Source organism: Schistocerca cancellata, chromosome 8 (assembly GCF_023864275.1).
Source record: "Schistocerca cancellata isolate TAMUIC-IGC-003103 chromosome 8, iqSchCanc2.1, whole genome shotgun sequence".
Classification (NCBI taxonomy): domain Eukaryota; kingdom Metazoa; phylum Arthropoda; class Insecta; order Orthoptera; family Acrididae; genus Schistocerca; species Schistocerca cancellata.
In genome coordinates this window covers 562,896,333-562,918,338 of record NC_064633.1, presented here as the reverse complement: position 1 = coordinate 562,918,338, position 22,006 = coordinate 562,896,333, and the positions used below count along the sequence as shown (strand labels likewise).

General features: G+C 42.0%; 1 protein-coding gene across 1 annotated transcript in view; it reads right to left on the bottom strand.

Annotated features, from left to right (window-relative positions):
* The window catches only part of LOC126094755 (carbonic anhydrase-related protein 10-like), a 409,556-nt gene that overhangs the window by 209,461 nt on the left and 178,089 nt on the right, over positions 1–22,006 (bottom strand). The window contains exon 2 of the mRNA XM_049909306.1: positions 17,934–17,981. Coding sequence (XP_049765263.1) covers positions 17,934–17,981 — 48 coding nt within the window. The remainder of the gene's footprint in view (positions 1–17,933; positions 17,982–22,006) is intronic.

The window sequence follows — 22,006 nt, the reverse complement described above, 5'->3', positions numbered from 1 at the left end:
CGCCCGTGCTCCTGGGAACACTGTACCGCAATTATCACAGAGGATCATGTTCTTGCAACCTTTCCCAAACGCCCTTACCTATAATGAACTCTGTCATGTGTCACCCGCTTATAAAGGCATCATAATAAATCCATATTGCTTTTTATCTTCCCACTACCACTCTAAACACTGTTAAATTATATCGTGGTTTATGTATTGGCCTAGGGATGTGGCGCTCAGAGTAAAGCCCACGAATCCAATTGGAAAGGGATAAGATTCACATTTCCGATCGGCCATCCCAATTAAGATTTACAACTGATTCAATAAATCCTCTCAATCAAGCGACAAAGCTTCCAAATGTATGCTGTTAATATCCTCCATGATGTCTGTGAAAATTGAACTTATACTCCTTTTCACTTTGCTTTTCTTGGACAGATTTTTACACAGCTACCTATTTCTCTTAAAATGAATAAAATTTATTGTGTTTGCAGATATTCTTTACAGTAATGCAATATAATTCAATTATTCTGATTTACATGACCTGTACTATATATTATGTGAATATATTAGAGACAACAAACAAAATAGTACTGACCCGAAATATATAGTTAGACTAGAGATATAAGTGGTTTGACCTATCCTGTACGTAATTTTCATCATACTATTTTAGGTTAGGTTAGGTTAGGTTAGGTTAGGTTAGACTGAATAATACTATTCAAATGATGATGCAGAAATATACAATCAACCACCAGCGTACAGCGTATTTGAGTCTGTTACTTGAGAATGAAACCTGAAAATTATTTTATTATGAAATCGATACGCCGCAGTATAACATTCGGAGAAAGAATTTGATCTGATTGATTAACCCCGTAACCTATGATTCATGTTCCAACCGCCTGGGCCCAAAATATAAACACAATCTGTGGTGTTTCCACGGTTCGGCAGAACGGTCAGTCATTGTCCCGATCGCGCGCAACTTAAGTTTACTTACGGAATGTACGCGCGTGCGTAACATCATGAAATATTTGATAACTAATTACAACGTCATGTAACATTTCTTTTAGAAACACTACAAAAGACTTATTATCAAATAATGTAACATATTATCCCATTTCCAATACCTGAATATATTCACAGTTCACATAATTAGTACTTTTACAAAAAGCAAAAACAGAAATCGGTAATCTTCAAGGATCTGATAGGGGTACATGTAATGGCACATTGCACCTGTTGCACTCCCACATTATTATACTATTCTTTTTATTTATTTTTCCTGCAAATTTTGCATAGTCTTGATGGCCTTGATTCTGATGCTGCTGAGTCAGTATGCTTAGGAAAATGGGTCAAATCTTTCAAGTGTAGTCTTTATGCTAAACTTTCGTATGACACTCGTCCTCCTACTTTATCATCTGGATTTAGTATATTCTTCACAGATGATACGGCTGTTGCGATCTCATAAACGACGTGTTTTTTGATGTTATTTATTGGGTTACAAAAATACACGCATAGAAAAGACCAATATCGAAGAGATAAAAAGGAATTTTTCGATAACCTTTCATATAAATTCTCAAACTTGGGAAGCATGCTAGTATTATGTTTTGCCGATCAACTACCGTTTCTTTGTTGTATTCATTGACACAGCTTGGTTTTGAAATACGACTGGATCCATGTGTAAACTGTTTTCTGTTTTGTCGTCATAATATGAACAATCGCTAAATTAGTAGTAGTCCACATTCCGTAACTCGTATCCAGTTGGACTTGAGGGTTGCATCCTCTTACCATCCTCGTACCTACAAATCTTTGATCTGACCTATTATCTGTTATGCCAATGTCGCCTGAATCTCCACCCCTCTAAATTCTATAAATCTCTCCAGATCCTTGAATGTTATGCACTCCACCTCACCTTCCGTATCCATCTTTTATCCCCCATGAGGATCCTCTATGACCTACCCACCTTCCTATATCTCTGTACTCCCTTTACTGCATCCTACCTCTTAACACCCTCTCCTTCCCTACCATTTACTGCATCCTTTTCTTGTTTCCTCTCATTTCCCTGTCTTTGCCCTCCTTCCCGGATTGCTCTTCTACCCTCATCAACATTCTCTTCTCCCTCCTTCTTGCTTCCCCACACTTGGCGAGTTCTACCCATTTTAACTTGCGGAGTGCTTCGTGATTTCCGCTTGTGTTCTGCTACAAGCGCAGATCACAGGTCAGATTTTGCTCAGTCAACGAACAGTGAGCTGCGTAATGTTAGGACATATCCCAAATAGTGTTAGTGAACACTTAAACAGTGCTATCGAAATTTCCGAGCTTGCAGTCTTAACCGAAGAGGTGCTATCTCTTGTAGGGCTCAGCTCTTTTGTGCCAATGCCATGTGACCTAGTAGATGGGGGTAGAAAGATAACAGTAGTGGGTACGTGGAAGGAGATATCCAACTGCACCATTTACCATTCAACCAAGTGAAATCTCCCGAACGCCTCTGTCGTTACCGGCGGATTTGAGCTAATTTTAATTCAAAAATTAAAATGGCCCTGAGCACTGTCGAACTTAGAACTACCTAAACCTAACTAACCTAAGGACATCACACACATCGTTACCCGAGGCAGGATTCAAACCTGCGACCGTAGCGGTCACGCGGTTCCAGACTGAATCGCCTAGAACCGCGCGGCCACAACAGCCGGCTATTATTTACAAAGTGCTAATATCACGAATTATCAGATATCTTTATAGCGTCATTGTTTTTCTAAGTATGAGCGTTTCAATAACAGACCTCACCCACCAATTGGCTATGTTTCTGGGTTTTTCACCTGCGTCATTGTTATGGACAATGCAAAATACTTTAACTTTAGTTCCATTTTATTGGACTGTATTTTGTTTCTGTCCAAATCCAACGTTCCGGTGATTGATGTCCGTCAGCAGTGTCGCTCTCAGTGATTAATCGTCTATGTTTTTGTCTACGGTGCGTATGACATCACTACTGTCACTATCGGTAGCAGACGTATCATCATAGCACTCAGTAGTCTCGTCACATTACTTACATTTTGAAACCATTTTATGGCGATTGGTCCCTCATATTTAAGAACATACAGGGCTGTTACAAATGATTGAAGCGATTTCATAAATTCACTGTAGCTCCATTCATTGACATATGGTCACGACACACTACAGATACGTAGAAAAACTCATAAAGTTTTGTTCGGCTGAAGCGGAACTTCAGGTTTTTGCCGTCAGAGCGCTCGAGAGCGCAGTGAGACAAAATGGCGACAGGAGCCGAGAAAGCGTATGTCGTGCTTGAAATGCACTCACATCAGTCAGTCATAACAGTGCAACGACACTTCAGGACGAAGTTCAACAAAGATCCACAACTGCTAACTCCGTTCGGTGATGGTATGCGCAGTTTAAAGCTTCTGGAAGCCTCTGTAAGGGGAAATCAACGGGTCGGCCTGCAGTGAGCGAAGAAACGGTTGAACGCGTGCGGGCAAGTTTCACGCGTAGCCCGCGGAAAATTGGCTCATGCCAGAACTGGAGACCGACAGCGCCGGCTTCATCTTTCAACAGGATGGTGCTCGACCGCACTTCCAACGCGATGTTCGGCATTTCTTAAACAGGAGATTGGAAAACCGATTGATCGGTCGTGGTGGAGATCATGTTCAGCAATTCATGTCATGGCTTCCACGCTCTCCCGACCTAACCCCATGCGATCTCTTTCTGTGGGGTTATGTGAAAGATTCATTGTTTAAACCTCCTCTACCAAGAAACGTGCCAGAACTGCGAGCTCGCATCAACGATGCTTTCGAACTCATTGGTAGGGACATGCTGCGCCGAGTGTGGGAGGAACTTGATCATCGGCTTGATGTCTGCCGAATCACTAAAGGAGCACATATCGAACATTTGTGAATGCCTAAAAAAACTTTTTGAGTTTTTCTATGTGTGTGCAAAGCATTGCGAAAATATCTCAAATAATAAAGTTATTGTAGAGCTGTGAAATCGCTTCAATCATTTGTAATAACCCTGTATATTTCGGCTTGTGACGTGACTCAGAATAACATAACTGAGTGTGACACAAAGAGATAAGAATCTGTCACTAGCCTGGCCTATGCTGTGTTTGGTAGCGCACAAGCCGTGACCTTGGTACCGAGGGCCAGGTCCTTTATAAAGACATTTGACGCGAATACCGGACTGAGAGTCCCACGTGTGGTTTTAGGTCAAAGGCCACACACGCACAAACACACACACCCACACACACACACACACACACACATACACACACACATATCTGTGACACGGGACTGGCCTGTTATACCGCCAAGGCGTTTGAAGATGCTGTTCCTGGAATTTGAAGGGCAGTGTTCACACTTTTCCGTAGCGCAACCGTCTCACACTGCTAACCTTGCTCCCGCCGACTGAGTACCGCGATCGCCGTATTACTTGCCGCGGCACGCTCAGATTGTGTTGTCGTGAAGTATTTCATCATCACGAATGAGAAAAAAGTTATTGACAAATGTGCAACTATCATGTGTTAGATGATCTCTCCAATCTCGTGTACATGGTCACAGAGCTGAAGTATACACTCTAGAATGGAAGAGGAGCAGAAATAAAAATAGCTGGTAAGTACATACAGCATATTTCTAAATTTATATTAACGAATACTGCCAGCAGAGTAAAAGATCATGGTTTAAGAACATTGGCTGTAGCTGTAACATTTTCGCCGGCAGCGGTGGTCTAGCGGTTCAGGCGCTCAGTCCGGAACCGCGCGACTGCTACGGTCGCAGGTTCGAATCCTGCCTCGGGCATGGATGTGTGTGATGTCCTTAGGTTAGTTAGGTTTAAGTAGTTCTAAGTTCTAGGGGACTGATGACCACAGATGTTAAGTCCCATAGTGCTCAGAACCATTTGAACCATTTTGTAACATTTTCTTTCCTTATGGCCCGACGGCACTAGCAATATACCACAGTTACATTGAGCATACACAGGAGGCAACAGAGCTATAGAGGATGTCTCTCTATAACACAGACCAAGGATGGAATATCTTTTTTGCTGAAAATACCTTATTCTTGTGTGTTTTATGGTGGGAAATCCAAATATGATACTTAAATAACTGTACCACCCACCATTTCTTCACATTTTACAGTTAAATTTATTGAATTAAGCAATATTTTAAATATGTAACAGCTTTCATATAGTTAAAATAATTTAAAAAGGAGGTGCAATGTAAGTAAATGACGTTGGTAGCATTGCTGAAAAACATTTTCTGCCAAAAAATGGTCGATTCTATTTTTTGTGTCAACAGATGGTATTTTGTTTACTGTCAACCTAACATCACTTTTCCGTTTCCTGTACATGTGCTCAGTACAGTGTTTAATCGTGGTTGTAAAAATTCTGCTGACAGTTATGTTATATTTGTGGTAAATTCGTGATTAAAGAATACCAAATAAACATTAAAGACTTTGTGAAAAACTTTATCTATCATTTCTTCGATCTAAATCGGGCGATCAAGATAAATCTTGGGCGCTGCATAAGGTATGTTATGTGTGTGTAGAAGATTTGAGAAAATGGTCCAAAAAGGAAAAAAAAGCATTTAGATTTGCTGTTCCTATGATATGGAGGGAGAAAAATAAATAATTTCGATGATTGCTACTTTTTCAGTGTTGATATTGCTGGTCATAATTAGAAAAACAAGAAGGTAATAAGCTACCCTAACCTTCCATCCGCCATCCGACCAGTAGGGCGTGGTGTAGGTTTGCCGGTTCCTGAACCACTAGACGATTTAAATCTTATTCCAACAGAACTAACTTCTGATGTTTCCACACCTTTCCAAAGCTAAACTAAAAGAAGGCATCTTTATCAGACCTGACATTACAATTTGATGTTTGATGTTAACTTTGAATCCACAATGACCTTAAACGAGATAGAAGCATGAGTATCAATCAAGCAAGTCGTTACAAAGTTCTTAGAACGGGAAAAAGACCCAGCATATGTTTCTATTATAGCTACAATGTTAAAGAAGTTTAAAACTTTACGATGTTTAATGAGCCTGAAAGTTAACTTTTTGAACTGTCACCTTGACTACTTCCCGGACAATATGGGAGATGTTAGTGAGGAGCAAGGAGAGCGTATTCACCAGGACATTTAAGTGATGCAAAAAAGCTACCAAGGCCGTTGGAACATCAACATGATGCGGGACTGCTGTTGGTCACTTCACCGAGTTGACCAAGCGACTCATCGTAGATAAAGCTGCACAAGAAGCTTCAAAGAAAAAAGAGAAAGATAATACAAACCAATTCCAGCTGACAAGTGAACTCTGTGTTAACACATACCATTGTTTTAAGTAGCTTATTGTAAATACAAACCATGCTTATGTTGTAATAAAGCGTTTCATTAACTTCCCCATTTACCGTGTAGCATAGGATATTTATACTAAATATAAAAAGTATGTTGCTCAAAACTTGTGATTGATACTAGATGACTAAGGCTACATTAGGATTCAGCTCATAAAAATCTATAAAGATCAGCTATCAATGTACAAAAAAGTTTAAAAAATTTTTTTTTCATTGGACTGTGTCATTAAAGAACAGTGATCCATTGTTCGAGGGAGTCTGAAAAGAAACGTGTTTCCCAAGCAATGCTCGTATGAAGTTAGGAAAAATGCCACATTTCTTAAAAACACTTAGCGATGTTCTTCCACATTTCTTCTGTTGTAATAGGTATCAATTCGTCCTTAAAATTGTCTCTAATTACCTTGCAGGTTTCTCGTATGATCTTGTGAACCATATTATGGCCCATGAAATCGTGTTTAGCGCATTTCCGAGGCCAAATACCCGAAAAGGGTAGACAGTAGGGATATAACAAACGAAAATTTCACATTTTGTCTTAGAGGTAATCAATCGGTATCGCGCGAAACGGAAGGAAACACTCAAAACCTTAGAGCAGAATATAGTGCTGATTACCAATTTCATATATTCATGGCGAGTGCTACTTTGGCGCGATGGGTTCTCTTCAGTGCTAGTATAGCATTTTAAGATGAACTTACAACTTGTTCAATAGCCAGCTGAATGAATTTCCTGACAACTTGAAATGTTCATAAAGCTTTGCTCCATCGTCCATCTATTCACGGTGCAGAGTGCCAACCTCCCATTTCTTTTCCCAATTTTGTCACGCCTAATGAACCCACTTCCTTTTATTCATTTGTTTTTCCACTTCTTCGTCCAAAACAGCAGCAATCGGCATGAGATCGTCGTTCGAGAACCGCGCCGTCTCTGTCGCTTTAGTGCACCGCCGCACGCGGGAACAAACACTGACGACTGTGAATGAGCGTCACCATGGTATCACGGCCTGAGCTATCACTGGCCGGTCGCTGCACTGTCTCATCATCGATTGTGTGAAACGACCTTCACACGTTATAACTATCTGTGCTATTGTTTTGAACTCGTTTCCTTGCATTTTCCTGGTAACATCTGATACCTTAACAACCAAATATTCTTCATAGCTCGGTTCAAAACATCTATAACAGCAACAACAGTATTACTTATGGGAGTGGAAGCCATAAAAAAAGAAAAACGTTTCAAATGGCTCTGAGAACTATCTGAGGCCATAACTCCCCAAGAACTTAGAACTACTAAAACCTAAATAAAGCGGTTACTGCATCGATGATTTCAGCCGTAAATAGAAATATTAAAAAAGGTAGGAAGATTTTTCTGTTTAGCAAAACTGACAAAAAGCAGATTCCAGAGTACCTGACGGCTCAACACAAAAGTTTAATTTTAAGTGCAGACAGTGTTGAGGATCAGTGGAACAAAGTTCAAAACTATCGTACAATATGCGTTAGATGAGTATGCGCCGAGCAAGATCGTAAGAGATGGAGAAGAGCCACCGTGGTACAACAACCGAGTTAGAAAACTGCTGCGGAAGCAAAGGGAACTTCACAGCAAACATAAACATAGCCAAGGCCTTGCAGACAAACAAAAATTACGCGAAGCGAAATGTAATGTGAGGAGGGCCATGCGAGAGACGTTCAATGAATTCGAAAGTAAAGTTCTATGTACTGACTTGGCAGAAAATCCTAAGAAATTTTGATCTTATGTCAAAGCGGTAGGTGGATCAAAACTAAATGTCCAGACACTGTGACCAAAATGGTACCGACACAGAGGATGACAGACTAAAGCCGAAATACTAAATGTCTCTTTTCAGAGCTGTATCACAGAGGAAAACGGCACTGTAGTTCCTTCTCCACATTGTCGCATAGATGACAAAATGGTAGATATCGAAATAGACGACAGATGGATAGAGAAACAATTAAAATCGCTCAAAAGAGGAAAGGCCGCTGGACCTGATGGGATACCAGTTCGATTTTACACAGAGGAACTTGCCCCCCTTCTTGCAGCAGTATACCGTAGATCTCTAGAAGAGCGTAACGTTCCAAAGGATTGGAAAAGGGCACAGGTCATCCCCGTTTTCAAGAAGGGACGTCGAACAGATGTGTAGAGCTCTAGACCTATATCTCTAACGTAGATCAGTTGTAGAATTTTGGACCACGTGTTATGTTCGAGTATAATGACTTTTCTGGTGACTAGAAATCTACTCTGTAGGAATCAGCATGGGTTTCGAAAAAGACGACCGTGTGAAACCCAACTCGCGCTTTGCGTCCACGAGACTCAGAGGGCCGTAGACACGGGTTCCCAGGTAGTTGCCGTGTTTCTTGACTTCCGCAAGACGTTCCATACTGTTCCCCACAGTCGTTTAATGAACAAAGTAAGAGCATGTGGACTATCCGCCCAATTGTGTGATTGGATTGAAGAGTTCCTAGATAACAGAACGCAGCATGTCATTCTCAATGGAGAGAAGTCTTCCGAAGTGAGAGTGATTTCAGCTGTGCCGCAGGGGAGTGTCGTAGGACCGTTGCTATTCACATTATACATAAATGACCTTGCTGATGACTACGGAAGTTGACTGAGGCTTTTCGCGGATGATGCTGTGGTATATCGAGAGGTTGAAACAATGGAAAATTGTACTGAAATGCAGGAGGATCTGCAGCGAATTGACGCATTGTGCAGGGAATGGCAATTGAATCTCAATGTAGACAAGTGTAATGTGCTGCGAATACATAGAAAGAAAGATCCCATATCATTTAGCTACAATATAGCATGTCAGCAACCGGAAGCAGTTAATTCCATAAATTATCTGGGAGTACGAATTAGGAGTGATTTAAAATGGAATGATCATATGAAGTTGATCGTCCGTAAGGCAGATGCCAGACAGACTCATTGGAAGAATCGTAAGGAAATGCAATCCGAAAACAAAGGAAGTAGGTTACAGTACGCTTGTTCGCCCATTGCTTGAATACTGCTCAGCAGTGTGGTATCCGTGCCAGATAGGGTTGATAGAAGAGATAGAGAAGATCCAACGGAGAGCAGCGCACTTCGTTACAGGATTTAGTAATCGCGAAAGCGTTACGGAGATGATAGATGAACTGCAGTGGAAGACTCTGCAGGAGAGACGCTCAGTAGCTCGGTACCGGCTTTTGTTGAAGTTTCCAGAACTCCTTCACCGAGGAGTCAAGCAGTATATTGCTCCCTCCTACGTATATCTCGCGAAGAAACCATGAGGATAAAATCAGAGAGATTAGAGCCAACACAGAAGCATACCGACAATCCTTCTTTCCTCGAACAATACGAGACTGGAATAGAAGGGAGAACCGATAGAGGTACTCAAGGTACCCTCCGCCACACACCGTCAGGTGGCTAGCGGAGTATGGATGTAGATGTAGATGTAAGGACATCACACACATCCACGCCCGAGGCAGGATTCGAAGCAGCGACTATAACGGTCACGCGGTTCCAGACTGAAGCTCCTAGAACCGCTTGGCCACACCGGCTGGCGAAGCAAGGCCATTATAATGGGTTTATTGTACCAGCGACCCGTGGTTTCATGGCTTTGTAGCGAGTCGCGGGCTCAATAATCGCTTATGGGTGGCGAGAGCCATCTTCGTGTTTGTTAAGAAGCGTTCGACTCTCAACTGGGACATCTTTTATTATTCCATTACACTCTAACAATTACACGAGCACACCTTCATTCAGGGCGTCGGTGAACGCACACGCGGAGAACGGCATTGCCACGTCTTCTTGCGTTTTGTGGCCGGGTTCCTGAAAGACGCGACTTGTAGAACTGTGCCCAGGGGACGAACCCAGGACCAGCAGCTTCAGCGCTGCGTCACTAAATTACGACAAAAAATTCATTATTTTGTAGTAGTCATATTAAGTAGTTTATTTTGTAATACATATAACACAGTTTTCTCTTCTCTGCCTCGTGATGGCTGGGTGTTGTGTGCTGTCCTTAGGTTAGTTAGGTTTAAGTAGTTCTAAGTTCTAGGGGACTGATGACCATAGATGTTAAGTCCCATCGTGTTCAGAGCCACAGTTTTCTCCAGCATACGGCATACGTTAATTCCAGTCTACTTAAATTATTGCACTGTTTAGCCAGATTACACTCCTGGAAATGGAAAAAAGAACACATTGACACCGATGTGTCAGACCCACCATACTTGCTCCGGACACTGCGAGAGGGCTGTACAAGCAATGATCACACGCACGGCACAGCGGACACACCAGGAACCGCAGTGTTGGCCGTCGAATGGCGCTAGCTGCGCAGCATTTGTGCACCGCCGCCGTCAGTGTCAGCCAGTTTGCCGTGGCATACGGAGCTCCATCGCAGTCTTTAACACTGGTAGCATACCGCGACAGCGTGGACGTGAACCGTATGTGCAGTTGACGGACTTTGAGCGAGGGCGTATAGTGGGCATGCGGGAGGCCGGGTGGACGTACCGCCGAATTGCTCAACACGTGGGGCGTGAGGTCTCCACAGTACATCGATGTTGTCGCCAGTGGTCGGCGGAAGGTGCACGTGCCCGTCGACCTGGGACCGGACCGCAGCGACGCACGGATGCACGCCAAGACCGTAGAATCCTACGCAGTGCCGTAGGGTACCGCACCGCCACTTCCCAGCAAATTAGGGACACTGTTGCTCCTGGGGTATCGGCGAGGACCATTCGCAACCGTCTCCATGAAACTGGGCTACGGTCCCGCACACCGTTAGGCCGTCTTCCGCTCACGCCCCAACATCGTGCAGCCCGCCTCCAGTGGTGTCGCGACAGGCGTGAATGGAGGGACGAATGGAGACGTTTCGTCTTCAGCGATGAGAGTCGCTTCTGCCTTGGTGCCAATGATGGTCGTATGCGTGTTTGGCGCCGTGCAGGTGAGCGCCACAATCAGGACTGCATACGACCGAGGCACACAGGGCCAACACCCGGCATCATGGTGTGGGGAGCGATCTCCTACACTGGCCGTACACCACTGGTGATCGTCGAGGGGACACTGAATAGTGCACGGTACATCCAAACCGTTATCGAACCCATCGTTCTACCATTCCTAGACCGGCAAGGGAACTTGCTATTCCAACAGGACAATGCACGTCCGCATGTATCCCGTGCCACCCAACGTGCTCTAGAAGGTGTAAGTCAACTACCCTGACCAGCAAGATCTCCGGATCTGTCCCCCATTGAGCTTGTTTGGGACTGGATGAAGCGTCGTCTCACGCGGTCTGCACGTCCAGCACGAACGCTAGTCCAACTGAGGCGCCAGGTGGAAATGGCATGGCAAGCCGTTCCACAGGACTACATCCAGCATCTCTACGATCGTCTCCATGGGAGAATAGCAGCCTGCATTGCTGCGAAAGGTGGATATACACTGTACTAGTGCCGACATTGTACATGCTCTGTTGCCTGTGTCTATGTGCCTGTGGTTCTGTCAGTGTGATCATGTGATGTATCTGACCCCAGGAATGTGTCAATAAAGTTTCCCCTTCCTGGGACAATGAATTCACGGTGTTCTTATTTCAATTTCCAGGAGTGTATTTTGATCTGTTTAATAGATTTTTTGTCTTCGGAACGCGATGTGTCACTGATTCTGCGTATCATGGATCCACAAGCTTGTTGGGCGAGGTATGCGGCATAGATGTCAGCGCAAAGCCATATAATTCACGTAAATAACCGGCCACTGATTTGCGTACGAGGTGAAGGCACCAGATAGAAAGCCAGATGAGTTCAGTATGATTTCCGTCGAGCGAATTTGATTTGCCGAGAAATCAACGTGGGTTCACTATAATGCTTCTCAAACAACTGTGGCACGGTACTGGCTTCGAGACACGGACAATTATACTTGTTTGAAAGGTGACATCGCCGCGGGGAAGACATGAAGCATGAACGGATTCAGATGGCTATCATCTGCCAACATGTCTACGTTTACAACCAAAGGTTTAACGAAGCTCAGGAGAATGTCTCCCACAGCATAACAGTGCTCCAACCAGCCTGCGTCCGTGGTCGAGCCGCCGTTCATCTCGTTGATGGCGTTTGTGTGAGAAGACCATCGACTTATTGGAGCAGAAACGTTATCCACCCGAAGAACCGACATGTTTACAATGATCGATGATCGAATCCCAAGGGTCACGTGCACACTGAAATCGTAACTGACGATGTCGTTGGCTCAACATGTGAACACGTGGTGATGGTTGTAACGGAACATATTAAAGGCTTTACTGTAGCGAAGTATGCGATACCCTCCAAATTCAACCAGTTTAACGAGTATTTATGATTATAGAAAAGTTATTGTGTATGTTAACAATGATTTCATAACATGTCTGCATAAACAGTCAACCCATTAAATTATACTGAATAACTCACCAACACAAAAGTTTATATCACTTGATCACTGATACAGCAAATGTCATCATGTAAAAACACTAAGTTCATCTTAAATAATTAATATGAAGTACGAAAAATAGTGGCCAACTTAGGTATTTTGGATCTCCTTAAATAAAAATCACCCAGTGAAACCTATTTGTTCACTAGGAGCGTTTTCACTCAGTATTCACGTAAGCAATCCTGTTTTAGACGAAAACCAATTTAATTCTTAATAATTCGTGTTATTTACTTATTTACGCAATTTAGAGAAGTCAATTGACAAACTTCTAAAAAACGGCCTTTTTGTAACAAAGAATTATTCTGTCAAGTCAACACATCTGTCTGTCATTTTAATAACATGTTAAATTATGTCACTCGATGCAAATTAATAACTTTTCTGCACAAATTATGATAACAGATGTACATGTGACTTATAAACTATCTCTTTTTAGTAGTTCTTTGACAATGTTATAAATACGAGCAGCAAGAAGGGTCGGGAGGCAGTCGGAATGTCACTTTGGTAAAGTGTGTTTGTGTGTTATTGTTTGAGGTGGATAAACAATGCAAAGAACATGTGAAGGAAATACTACTTTGTGTTGAGTCATGGTCTTTGGTGGACAGTGAAATTAAGATGGCCACCAGAGTAATAAATATTTGAAGTTTACATATTTGTTGGTTTCGCTCGTTCTTTATCATCAAAAGCACATAAAAAACACGGGACCTCATCTTTTTAACCCTAGAAAACCAGATGTAGAGCCAGCATCAGCATCGAGAGACAGCAGCGATCCAGCAAGTAGCAGCGATTACTACAACACAATGCATTCTAATGGCGCCAACCTAACATCAAGTGCTAACAAGCTCCGTAAATGGGAGTGAAATAGTGCGATTATAGCAATTAGCAATATCTACGACCAGGCGACCATTACATGGTCTACTGCCGAGCTCCATGTTTAGCAGAGTACGAAGACGGTATGCTGCTAAAGACTTGCGCGTGCTCCGGAGCTCTACCCTTTCGGCAGAGATGCGACAGACCACAAAATACCCTACTTTACAGAGCAGGCCAGCCTCCGAAACCGACTTTCTCTGAAGATCCGTGGACGTCCAAGCATTTAGCGCATGGTGGTAGTTTCATTGTCTCTTTCTACTTCATTTCGCAGAGGCTTACGAGTGTAGCACGTGAACCCTCGGCCAGCCTCCCTGGTTTCGAGATACTCGTCCATAGGCCATGCTTCGTAACAATGTTCCCTTGTCAAGGTCGCTTGTCTCAATGGATTTCCTCATTTGCAGTCCATGCCTTCGCTAGGGTGATCGCCCGTCCGTGTCTACTCCGGTTACATACTTTTGTTACCATGTCACGTGCCCGCAACGCTACCAGGTGGCATCCATCGTCTCAGTGGGCAATGGTCATAATATTTTGGCGTGTCAGTGTACGTGTTGCCCTATGAACTACTACTTGTCTGGAAATACATACTCACTCGACGGAGAATGGTAGTTCACAGTTAAAGTCCCGATCCTCTTTACGAATTTACAAATTTTCGTTTCCAGTTTCCATACCTACTGACGAGACTCAGTTTTTATCCAATTCGTCACTCCAGAAACAGTTTTTCGTACTTGTATACGAGAGCAAAAATTGCGATCGCACTGTTCTCCAAATGGGTTTGATCACATTCAATTGCTACGCAGCCCTACAACGTCCTTAGAGAGGAGTTTATACACCCGAGGATGTTAGGAGTGTCAACGGTTGTCAGAAAGGTCTTACTGTACTCCTCGCACTGCGGAGTGTCGGTTTCGACGGCGAAATGTGCGGGAGTCAATGCCCCAGGGAAAGGGGTGGTTTCATTGATGTCCTTTATGCCACCCCGTGACCCTTTTCGTGCCGATTGTGAGCGTAAATGTGTCCGGAACGTCTTCTTCGGCCATTGATAAGAAAACCGCAGGAAATCAACGCTGACCTCCAATGCAGAGGTGTCGGCTGAAGGGATGAAATGTGTGTAAGAGGGGTTGTGATGAGCCGCGTGGGATTAGCAGAGCTGTCTGGAGCGATGCAGTCATGGATTGAGCGGCTGGTCCCGGCGGAGGTTCTCCCTCGGGCATGGGTGTGTATGTTATTCCTTAGGATAATGTAGGTTAAGTAGTGTGTAAGCTTAGGAAATGATGACTTTAGCAGTTAAGTCCCATAAGATTTCACACACGTTTGAACATTTTTGGTTGTGACGACCTACCGATCGTGTCGCACATACACGGTAACATTGGGCAGAAATACGATGAAACATGGTGTCAATGTGACAACATTAACCCATCCTACATGTGACATGAACTGCTGAACTGTAGCCTTATTTTCGCGAGTGTCGGCACCGTGCTGTCTGAAGCGTTGTCGAGGCTGAGAAAGATGTCGCACGTTGGCACGACTACGCACCATTACAGAGGAAGGTGTTACGTATTGAAACGTCGGTGGCGTTACCAATATAAGAACCTAAACAGCCTACTTACAGTATCTTTGAACCATATATAAAACTTGCGCGTCGCAGTGGGAGGCAATTACGGGGTTTCACATAACTGATCATTTCTATCGCACAGTGTATTAGTATATTTGCTGTCGCTGGATCTGTTTCACGTGTCTATAATGCTGTGTTTGATTTGTACTTAAAATTGTTTTTATGCGCATTAACATGCTTGTCTTAAGCTTAATAACGTACAATGTCAGAGTTTAGTTATTATGCTATTACCCTTCCATCACTTGTTTGTTTGTTATAATCATGAAGAGCTATAATTGCCTTCACTCTTATGAGTACTGTTGTGATTTGGCAGGAGCCAGTTCACGGAGTTTGGAGGAAGCCGAAAGGCACGCGTTTAAGCTCACGCAGGCTGGCGTGAGGTCTGGAAAATGACAAGGAATTATAGTAGCCAAAAATAGTACATAGCTTCTGGAATACTTAACTTTCATCCATAATTGGAGAACATCGCTCTTGGTGATACATAATTAAAATCTCAATATAAACTGGTAATGGCGCCTTGCTAGGTCGTAGCAAATGACGTAGCTGAAGGCTATGCTAACTATCGTCTCGGCAATTGAGAGCGTATTTGTCAGTGTAGCTTCGCTAGCAAAGTCGGCTGTACAACTGGGGCGAGTGCTAGGAAGTCTCTCTAGACCTGCCGTGTGGCGGCGCTCGGTCTGCAATCACTGACAGTGGCGGCACGCGGGTCCAACGTATACTAACGGACGGCGGCCGATTTAAAGGCTACTACCTAGCAAGTGTGGTGTCTGGCGGTGACACCACAAGTACCACCTCCTTTTCAATGATTTCAAGCCTCATTGCCACTCCCAAAATACCGGTACTGCAAAACATAATCTCACATTATGTTTATACCCAAGGTTTTTCTTTTCATGAGCGGCAGTAGTCCTGACAGAAGCTCCAACACTATCTTCTGATGGTGTTTCTGCGAATTTAAATGCCTACGAGATTGCCACTTGTTATGCGTATTGTAGTCACTGCCGCGGGATGTTTTATTGTTCTAGCTGTAGCCCACCCCCCCACCCTTTTTTTTTTAGACGAGGGCCAAATCAAGAGCCCTGTGCCGTCTCCCGGGCCACAGCCGATGCAGCATTTGGACACACCGCCGATTCCTCGGTAAGGACTCAGTCTCACGGAAAGCGACCTGAGTCCAGGAAATGTCAAAGTCCTTGCAGTAGGCGGTAGCACTCGCCTTCCACGTTAGAAAGGACGTTCTTCGGCACTGAAATTGTGCGGCAGTACTTGTCTTCCTTAGTGACGAGCCCGCTATGGGCAGGTACCACTGGATCTCGATTTCTCCTCCCCGTGATCAGAATTGCTTAAAATTACCTCTGTAGTGTTTCTGCGTTAATTTAAACTAATTACGACATTTTATCATTAAATATCGTATGTCTAAACGTCTACACGCCAGAGGAAAATGCTAGAAACGCGTAGTGTTATGTTAAGTTAAATATAAAATAAAAATAAATGTGAGTCGCATAAATATAATAAAAGTAATTTAAAAAAGAATCCACGTGCCTTCCATTTTGTTTTTACGAAACCACAATTTTGGGAGTCTACTTAAAGTATGATAACCTTTTTTCTAATCTATAAAGCAAACTGATGTAGAATCATCATAGAGTGAGTCTCCTATGTTAGTCACACAAATCATCCCCTCTCTGACTATTTTAAGGTTCTGTTCTATACCTTTTCCTATATTGTCTTCGATTCAGCAAAACTCCTACACATCACAGCTAAGACAATGATGATGAATTAAATTACCAACAAGAAATTTTATGTGCCTTCAGACCAACTCTTTCGAAGAATCATGGTCGTTACCCTCAATTATAGGGCCACCTTAGTCACTGATCTTAAATTACGGTTATATTCGCTTATTTTACTGACCTGGTGTTACCTCAGCTTTCACAAGACGTATGTTTCACCTACATAAATTCCATACTATGCAAATAGGATCATACTTTCCTTCGCATAGTATATTATGTTCTCTTCGCCTTGTGGTCAAGGATGGGGCTTAGGAAGAAAGATCGCTTATACCTCTGTGCGATTTACTACTAACCTAACTTCCAGGTCACAGTGGGATCAATATGTACGACACGATAAATGTCCTTATCCAATATTATACTTATTGATTTCGTCTAAGTAGCTTATTGTGCGATATTAGTCATTTTTACCCCTATGTACGTCTTGTTAGAACTTCAGCCTTCTCTAATACAGCGCTCCGTTAACGAAAGAAGTGTGTTATCATTCAAGATCCGCTTTCTTATATACGTCCCATATTACATTTCCGTTCGATCAGCATAAGCCGTATGCTGTGTAGAAACGAAAGATGGAGAAATTATTCGTTGGCATTGTTGCTAGTGAAAGAATAGGTAGATATATCGGATCACACAAAACTCCTGCCCTTTTTTAGGTTCTGTAACGCTAAATATGTTCCTTCTACGGCTCTAGTAGTTACACAGGAGTAATTCCGATACGCCGGCCGGAGTGGCCGTGCTGTTCTAGGCGCTACAGTCTGGAACCGAGCGACCGCTACGGTCGCAGGTTCGAATCCTGCCTCGGGCATGGATGTGTGTGAAGTCCCTCGGTTAGTTAGGTTTAATTAGTTCTAAGTTCTAGACCTCAGAAGTTAAGTCGCATAGTGCTCAGAGCCATTTGAACCATTTTTGAATTCCGTAACCTTAAATTAGTCTGACCTGCACGAAATTACTTACCAGATATACCGTCATACGTCCACCATTCGTCCCAGCTGGCGTAAGAACCTGCAATCAAGTAAAGAAACATAATTAGGAAATTCGTTATAAATAGTTGAAAAATATCATGCTACAGATTTTCTAGGACGCAAAAATTGCTTTTGTTTCGCTGTGATCATTCTAATACAGTTTTAGTGCATATGTCTTGGAGAGGAGAATCAGACACGCACTGGTCAACAAGAAAACGTTAAATAAATAAATTCAGTTGATTCTTATGTAGTGGTGCCTGACAAATTCAAAACTACCGTCAGAAATGTCCATCAAACGCCCGATTTTTGCAACACTTAAAACTACTCTTACTTTTGTTGGCATAGGCTGCTGATCTCAGCGATTAAAAGAGCACAATCTTATTTAATGATGTCAACAGCTGATATATTTGTTTTACGAGATTTTTGCCTCTGACCTCTGGAATGACAACAATCTCATCAATAATCCTTTTTCTTACAATAATGGGCAATGTTTGCTCTAATAACAAAAAGGGGGAAGAAATGTTACAGAGAGAAAGTGTCCTGTTTATTTGCCGTGGGAGTAGAAGCTTTATTTAATTAAAGAACCTAATCATGTGCGTTCTTCATCAGTGAAATGACAAGCATAGTGTCGGCTAATATTGTGGTTTCTTAAACATTGTGTTTTAGAAGGAACAATTTGTCTCGGATATCTGCAAACGAAGAAAAACATATTTTTAATGCTAATGACGAATTCACTTTAAAAGCAGGGGTGAAATTCGACTTCTCAAATTAAAAGAGATTACGAGTGTTATTTTGAAAATAAAATATACCAGAAAAAGTTTTGGGATCATAAATCTGTTGTGCCGAATGTGTAGCATAATAAAATGGCTTGTCGAAAGGGTCCTGTCATATGTGTTTTGCAATTCCTATGTTATGGCAGGAACCTAAGGATTATGTAACAGATTGCTAGTTATACTTAACAAATATATCTGGAATTAGTTCAAAGCCGGAGAATAGTGTTATTTATCGGACTTCAAAATTGGCAGCTCGTCCAGCGCCTTATGGATCAGCGATTTACAAACCTACGCCAGCAAATGACGAAAATGTGAATAAAGATTTTTGAAATGATGATAACGTTAGTGGATTGCAACGTTGTTCTCAGACTTTATGAAAGGAGTTACTAGAACCGAACCTCATTTTCTAACATAGAATAATTTAAATGTCTTTCTTGGTAATCTAGTGTTACCTAACAGTAAAGCAGAGTCTCTTGTTTCAGGATCGAAAGGCTCGTACCTCCTGCAGGATGGCATCAAAGCACTTCTTTCCGTAAAGACCAAAAGGAATTCTTCGCATTTGTTTTCTGAACAGGAGCGGTTTTTACGTAGTAATATTGACATTTAGTGGAGTAACCAGAAACTGAACATAAACCTAAAGATTTGAACTCGTGGAAAGAATGTGGAAGTGTCTCCATAGACATTGTGAAAGAGACTTAACGCCATTTCTTAAAAATGAAGAACAACGTTGCATCATGCAGTGAAGTATATGGTCCGGGATGGAGCATAATCCCGAAGACTGGGGACTTTTTATTGACCCTGTAACACCATAACAGTATAAATATTTTTTACTGATTAACTCTGTTCAATGTCAAGTATGATTTTTTCAGAATGTAATGTCTTTGACCTATTGTAATGAGGTGAAAAGTTGTGTAAACTGTTTTCCTTTTACTATTTAAATTCTTTGTATTAAATGGAGGAAAATGTTATGTAAGCATGAGGCTGTTGTATTGACATGTTAATGCATTTAAATATTAAGATCTAAAAAAATTTTTTTTACAACTATGTACAAGCTGATTCATACCTAGGGACTTGCATTGTATAAAATGAAAGGCAACAGTACTTCCCATTTGTAATGGAAGTGGGTAGACGCGCGTCAAAATGTGGTTGGCGTGGGCGTAAAGGTGGATGTGGCGCTCAGTCTGGGCGCCAAGTGAGAGAGCCCAGTCAGTCGGCAGCTAGCTACTGGACAGTCTGGTCTGGTCTGAGCATTAAGTGAGTGGACAGCGCAAGTGCCGAGGGTGGCATCCAGTACCTGGACTAATATAGAAAGGTCTCAGATGTGTGTACGGCTATAAAATGGTGCTCTATTAATGGAAAAGGCTCTATCTATCTATCTATCTATATCCGAATCCCGCTCCAGCTACTGCCGGGTCTGGGTGCTGACGAGTCCTCTCCATTTGGCTCGGTCCTCCCACCACTTTTCTTCCTCCACTTGCTGCCAGGTCACACCTCTCCTTTCAACAGATATTCTCACTCCCATTTTCCACCGTGTTCTTGGGCGCCCTCTAGGTCGTTTCCCATCCATCTTTAGTTCTTCCATAATTTTGGGGAGTCTCTGCCCATGCATCCTCTTAACATGCCCATACCATCTTAATCTCTTTCTTTCAATTTCTTCTCTCATACTTTCTTGTTTGAGGTCCTTTCTAATCTCTACATTCCTTACTCTGCCCATTCTTGTTTTTCCCTTAACTGCTCTGAGAAATTTCATTTCCCCTGCTTCCAGTCTGCTCCAGTCCCCTTCTTTCATTGTCCATGTTTCTCCACCATAGGTGACAATAGGGAAGTAATAATTCTTATACATCAGGAGTTTTGCTCTTTCTGAAACTTCATTATTCCAAATCAGATGTTTTATTGATTGGTAGAGATTGCCTCCCTTCTGTAACCTCCTATTAATTTTGTTAGTTATTCTTCCATCCCTAGATATTTCACTCCCCAAATAAGTGAAACTTTCTACCACTTTGAGGGGTTCTCCATTCAAGGTAATATTTCCATTGATTCCTTTCTCTCTTCCAAATACCATTACTTCACTCTTATCTTTATTTATTCTTAATCTATACCTTTTTCATTATTTCCTTCCACGCATCAAGTTGTAACTGTACATCTACCTCTTTATCACCCCATATTACCATATCATCTGCAAAAATCATCTTTTTGTCTTTTTCTTTTACTATATCTTTAACTGCCCTATTCATTCCCTCCATCACAACATTAAAAAGCGCAGGAGATAGAATACTTCCTTTCTTAAGTCCTTGTCTTATTTCTCTAAGGCTCTAATGTTTTAAATATCGTCGCCAAGAAGAAGATAATAGAGCCAATTAAATCCAGAGGAAGGACCAGGTAGCAGCCACCATGTACTCACCACCAATATTGCGCCATCACTTCATCAAATCTAGGAGGTCAGATTTATGTCAGAGTATGAACCAGTACATTTAAATGTTGTTTAATTTGCAATAATAAGGCCTATTCTGTGAAATTTCCGTGTTATCCTTGATTTGGTTCCTCTCATGATACCTCTTGGGATCCGTTCCACATAAATACTGACAACCGAGTATGCTGTGTGCTAAAATCTAATGAAAATAAATAGTGATTATGTGCACAACTCTGAATGCAAAAAGGTATCTAGAGATACTGTAGTTTGAATTGAAGTTAAGGGAGGAAGTTAGTGTTGCATTTATGAAAACCCCCCATAGTGATTGATTTGCTTTATTTCAAAGTGTCTGTGCTTTAAGGATTAACTGCATTAAATTCTGTTAGCGAAAATTACTAGTTGTATAAATGGCAACAATACAGCACGTTGTCTTGAAGTTAGTTAGAGTGTAAATGCATTGATAGTCATACTTAAGAACCTGTTTGAATAATCAGTGGTTTTAACTGTTTTAAAAGTCCTGAAAGTTGAGTGAAATTAGAATCAAAGAATAATACCAAAATTGGCACCTCACAAATTGTCTCAGGAAGTGTGTTTAATTTGCTTTATGGTAACGAACAGTTTAAGAGCCCCCAATTTAGAGTTGCTTAAAATGAATAAACCTACTTGAATAATGAATATATTAATTGCAGTTGAAGTAAATTTTGAGTTTTGAGTGCTTTGTGTAGTAAAAACTGGAAAGACAGTTTGAGGGCCCCTCCTTCCCCATAAAAGCTAAAGTTACAGTAATTACTTTTATTCATGAAAATTGAAATAAGATTGCTTTAGAGTGAGTGTAAAAGTCCTGTTGCCAGTGACTTTTGATTATATTTTTACTATATGAAA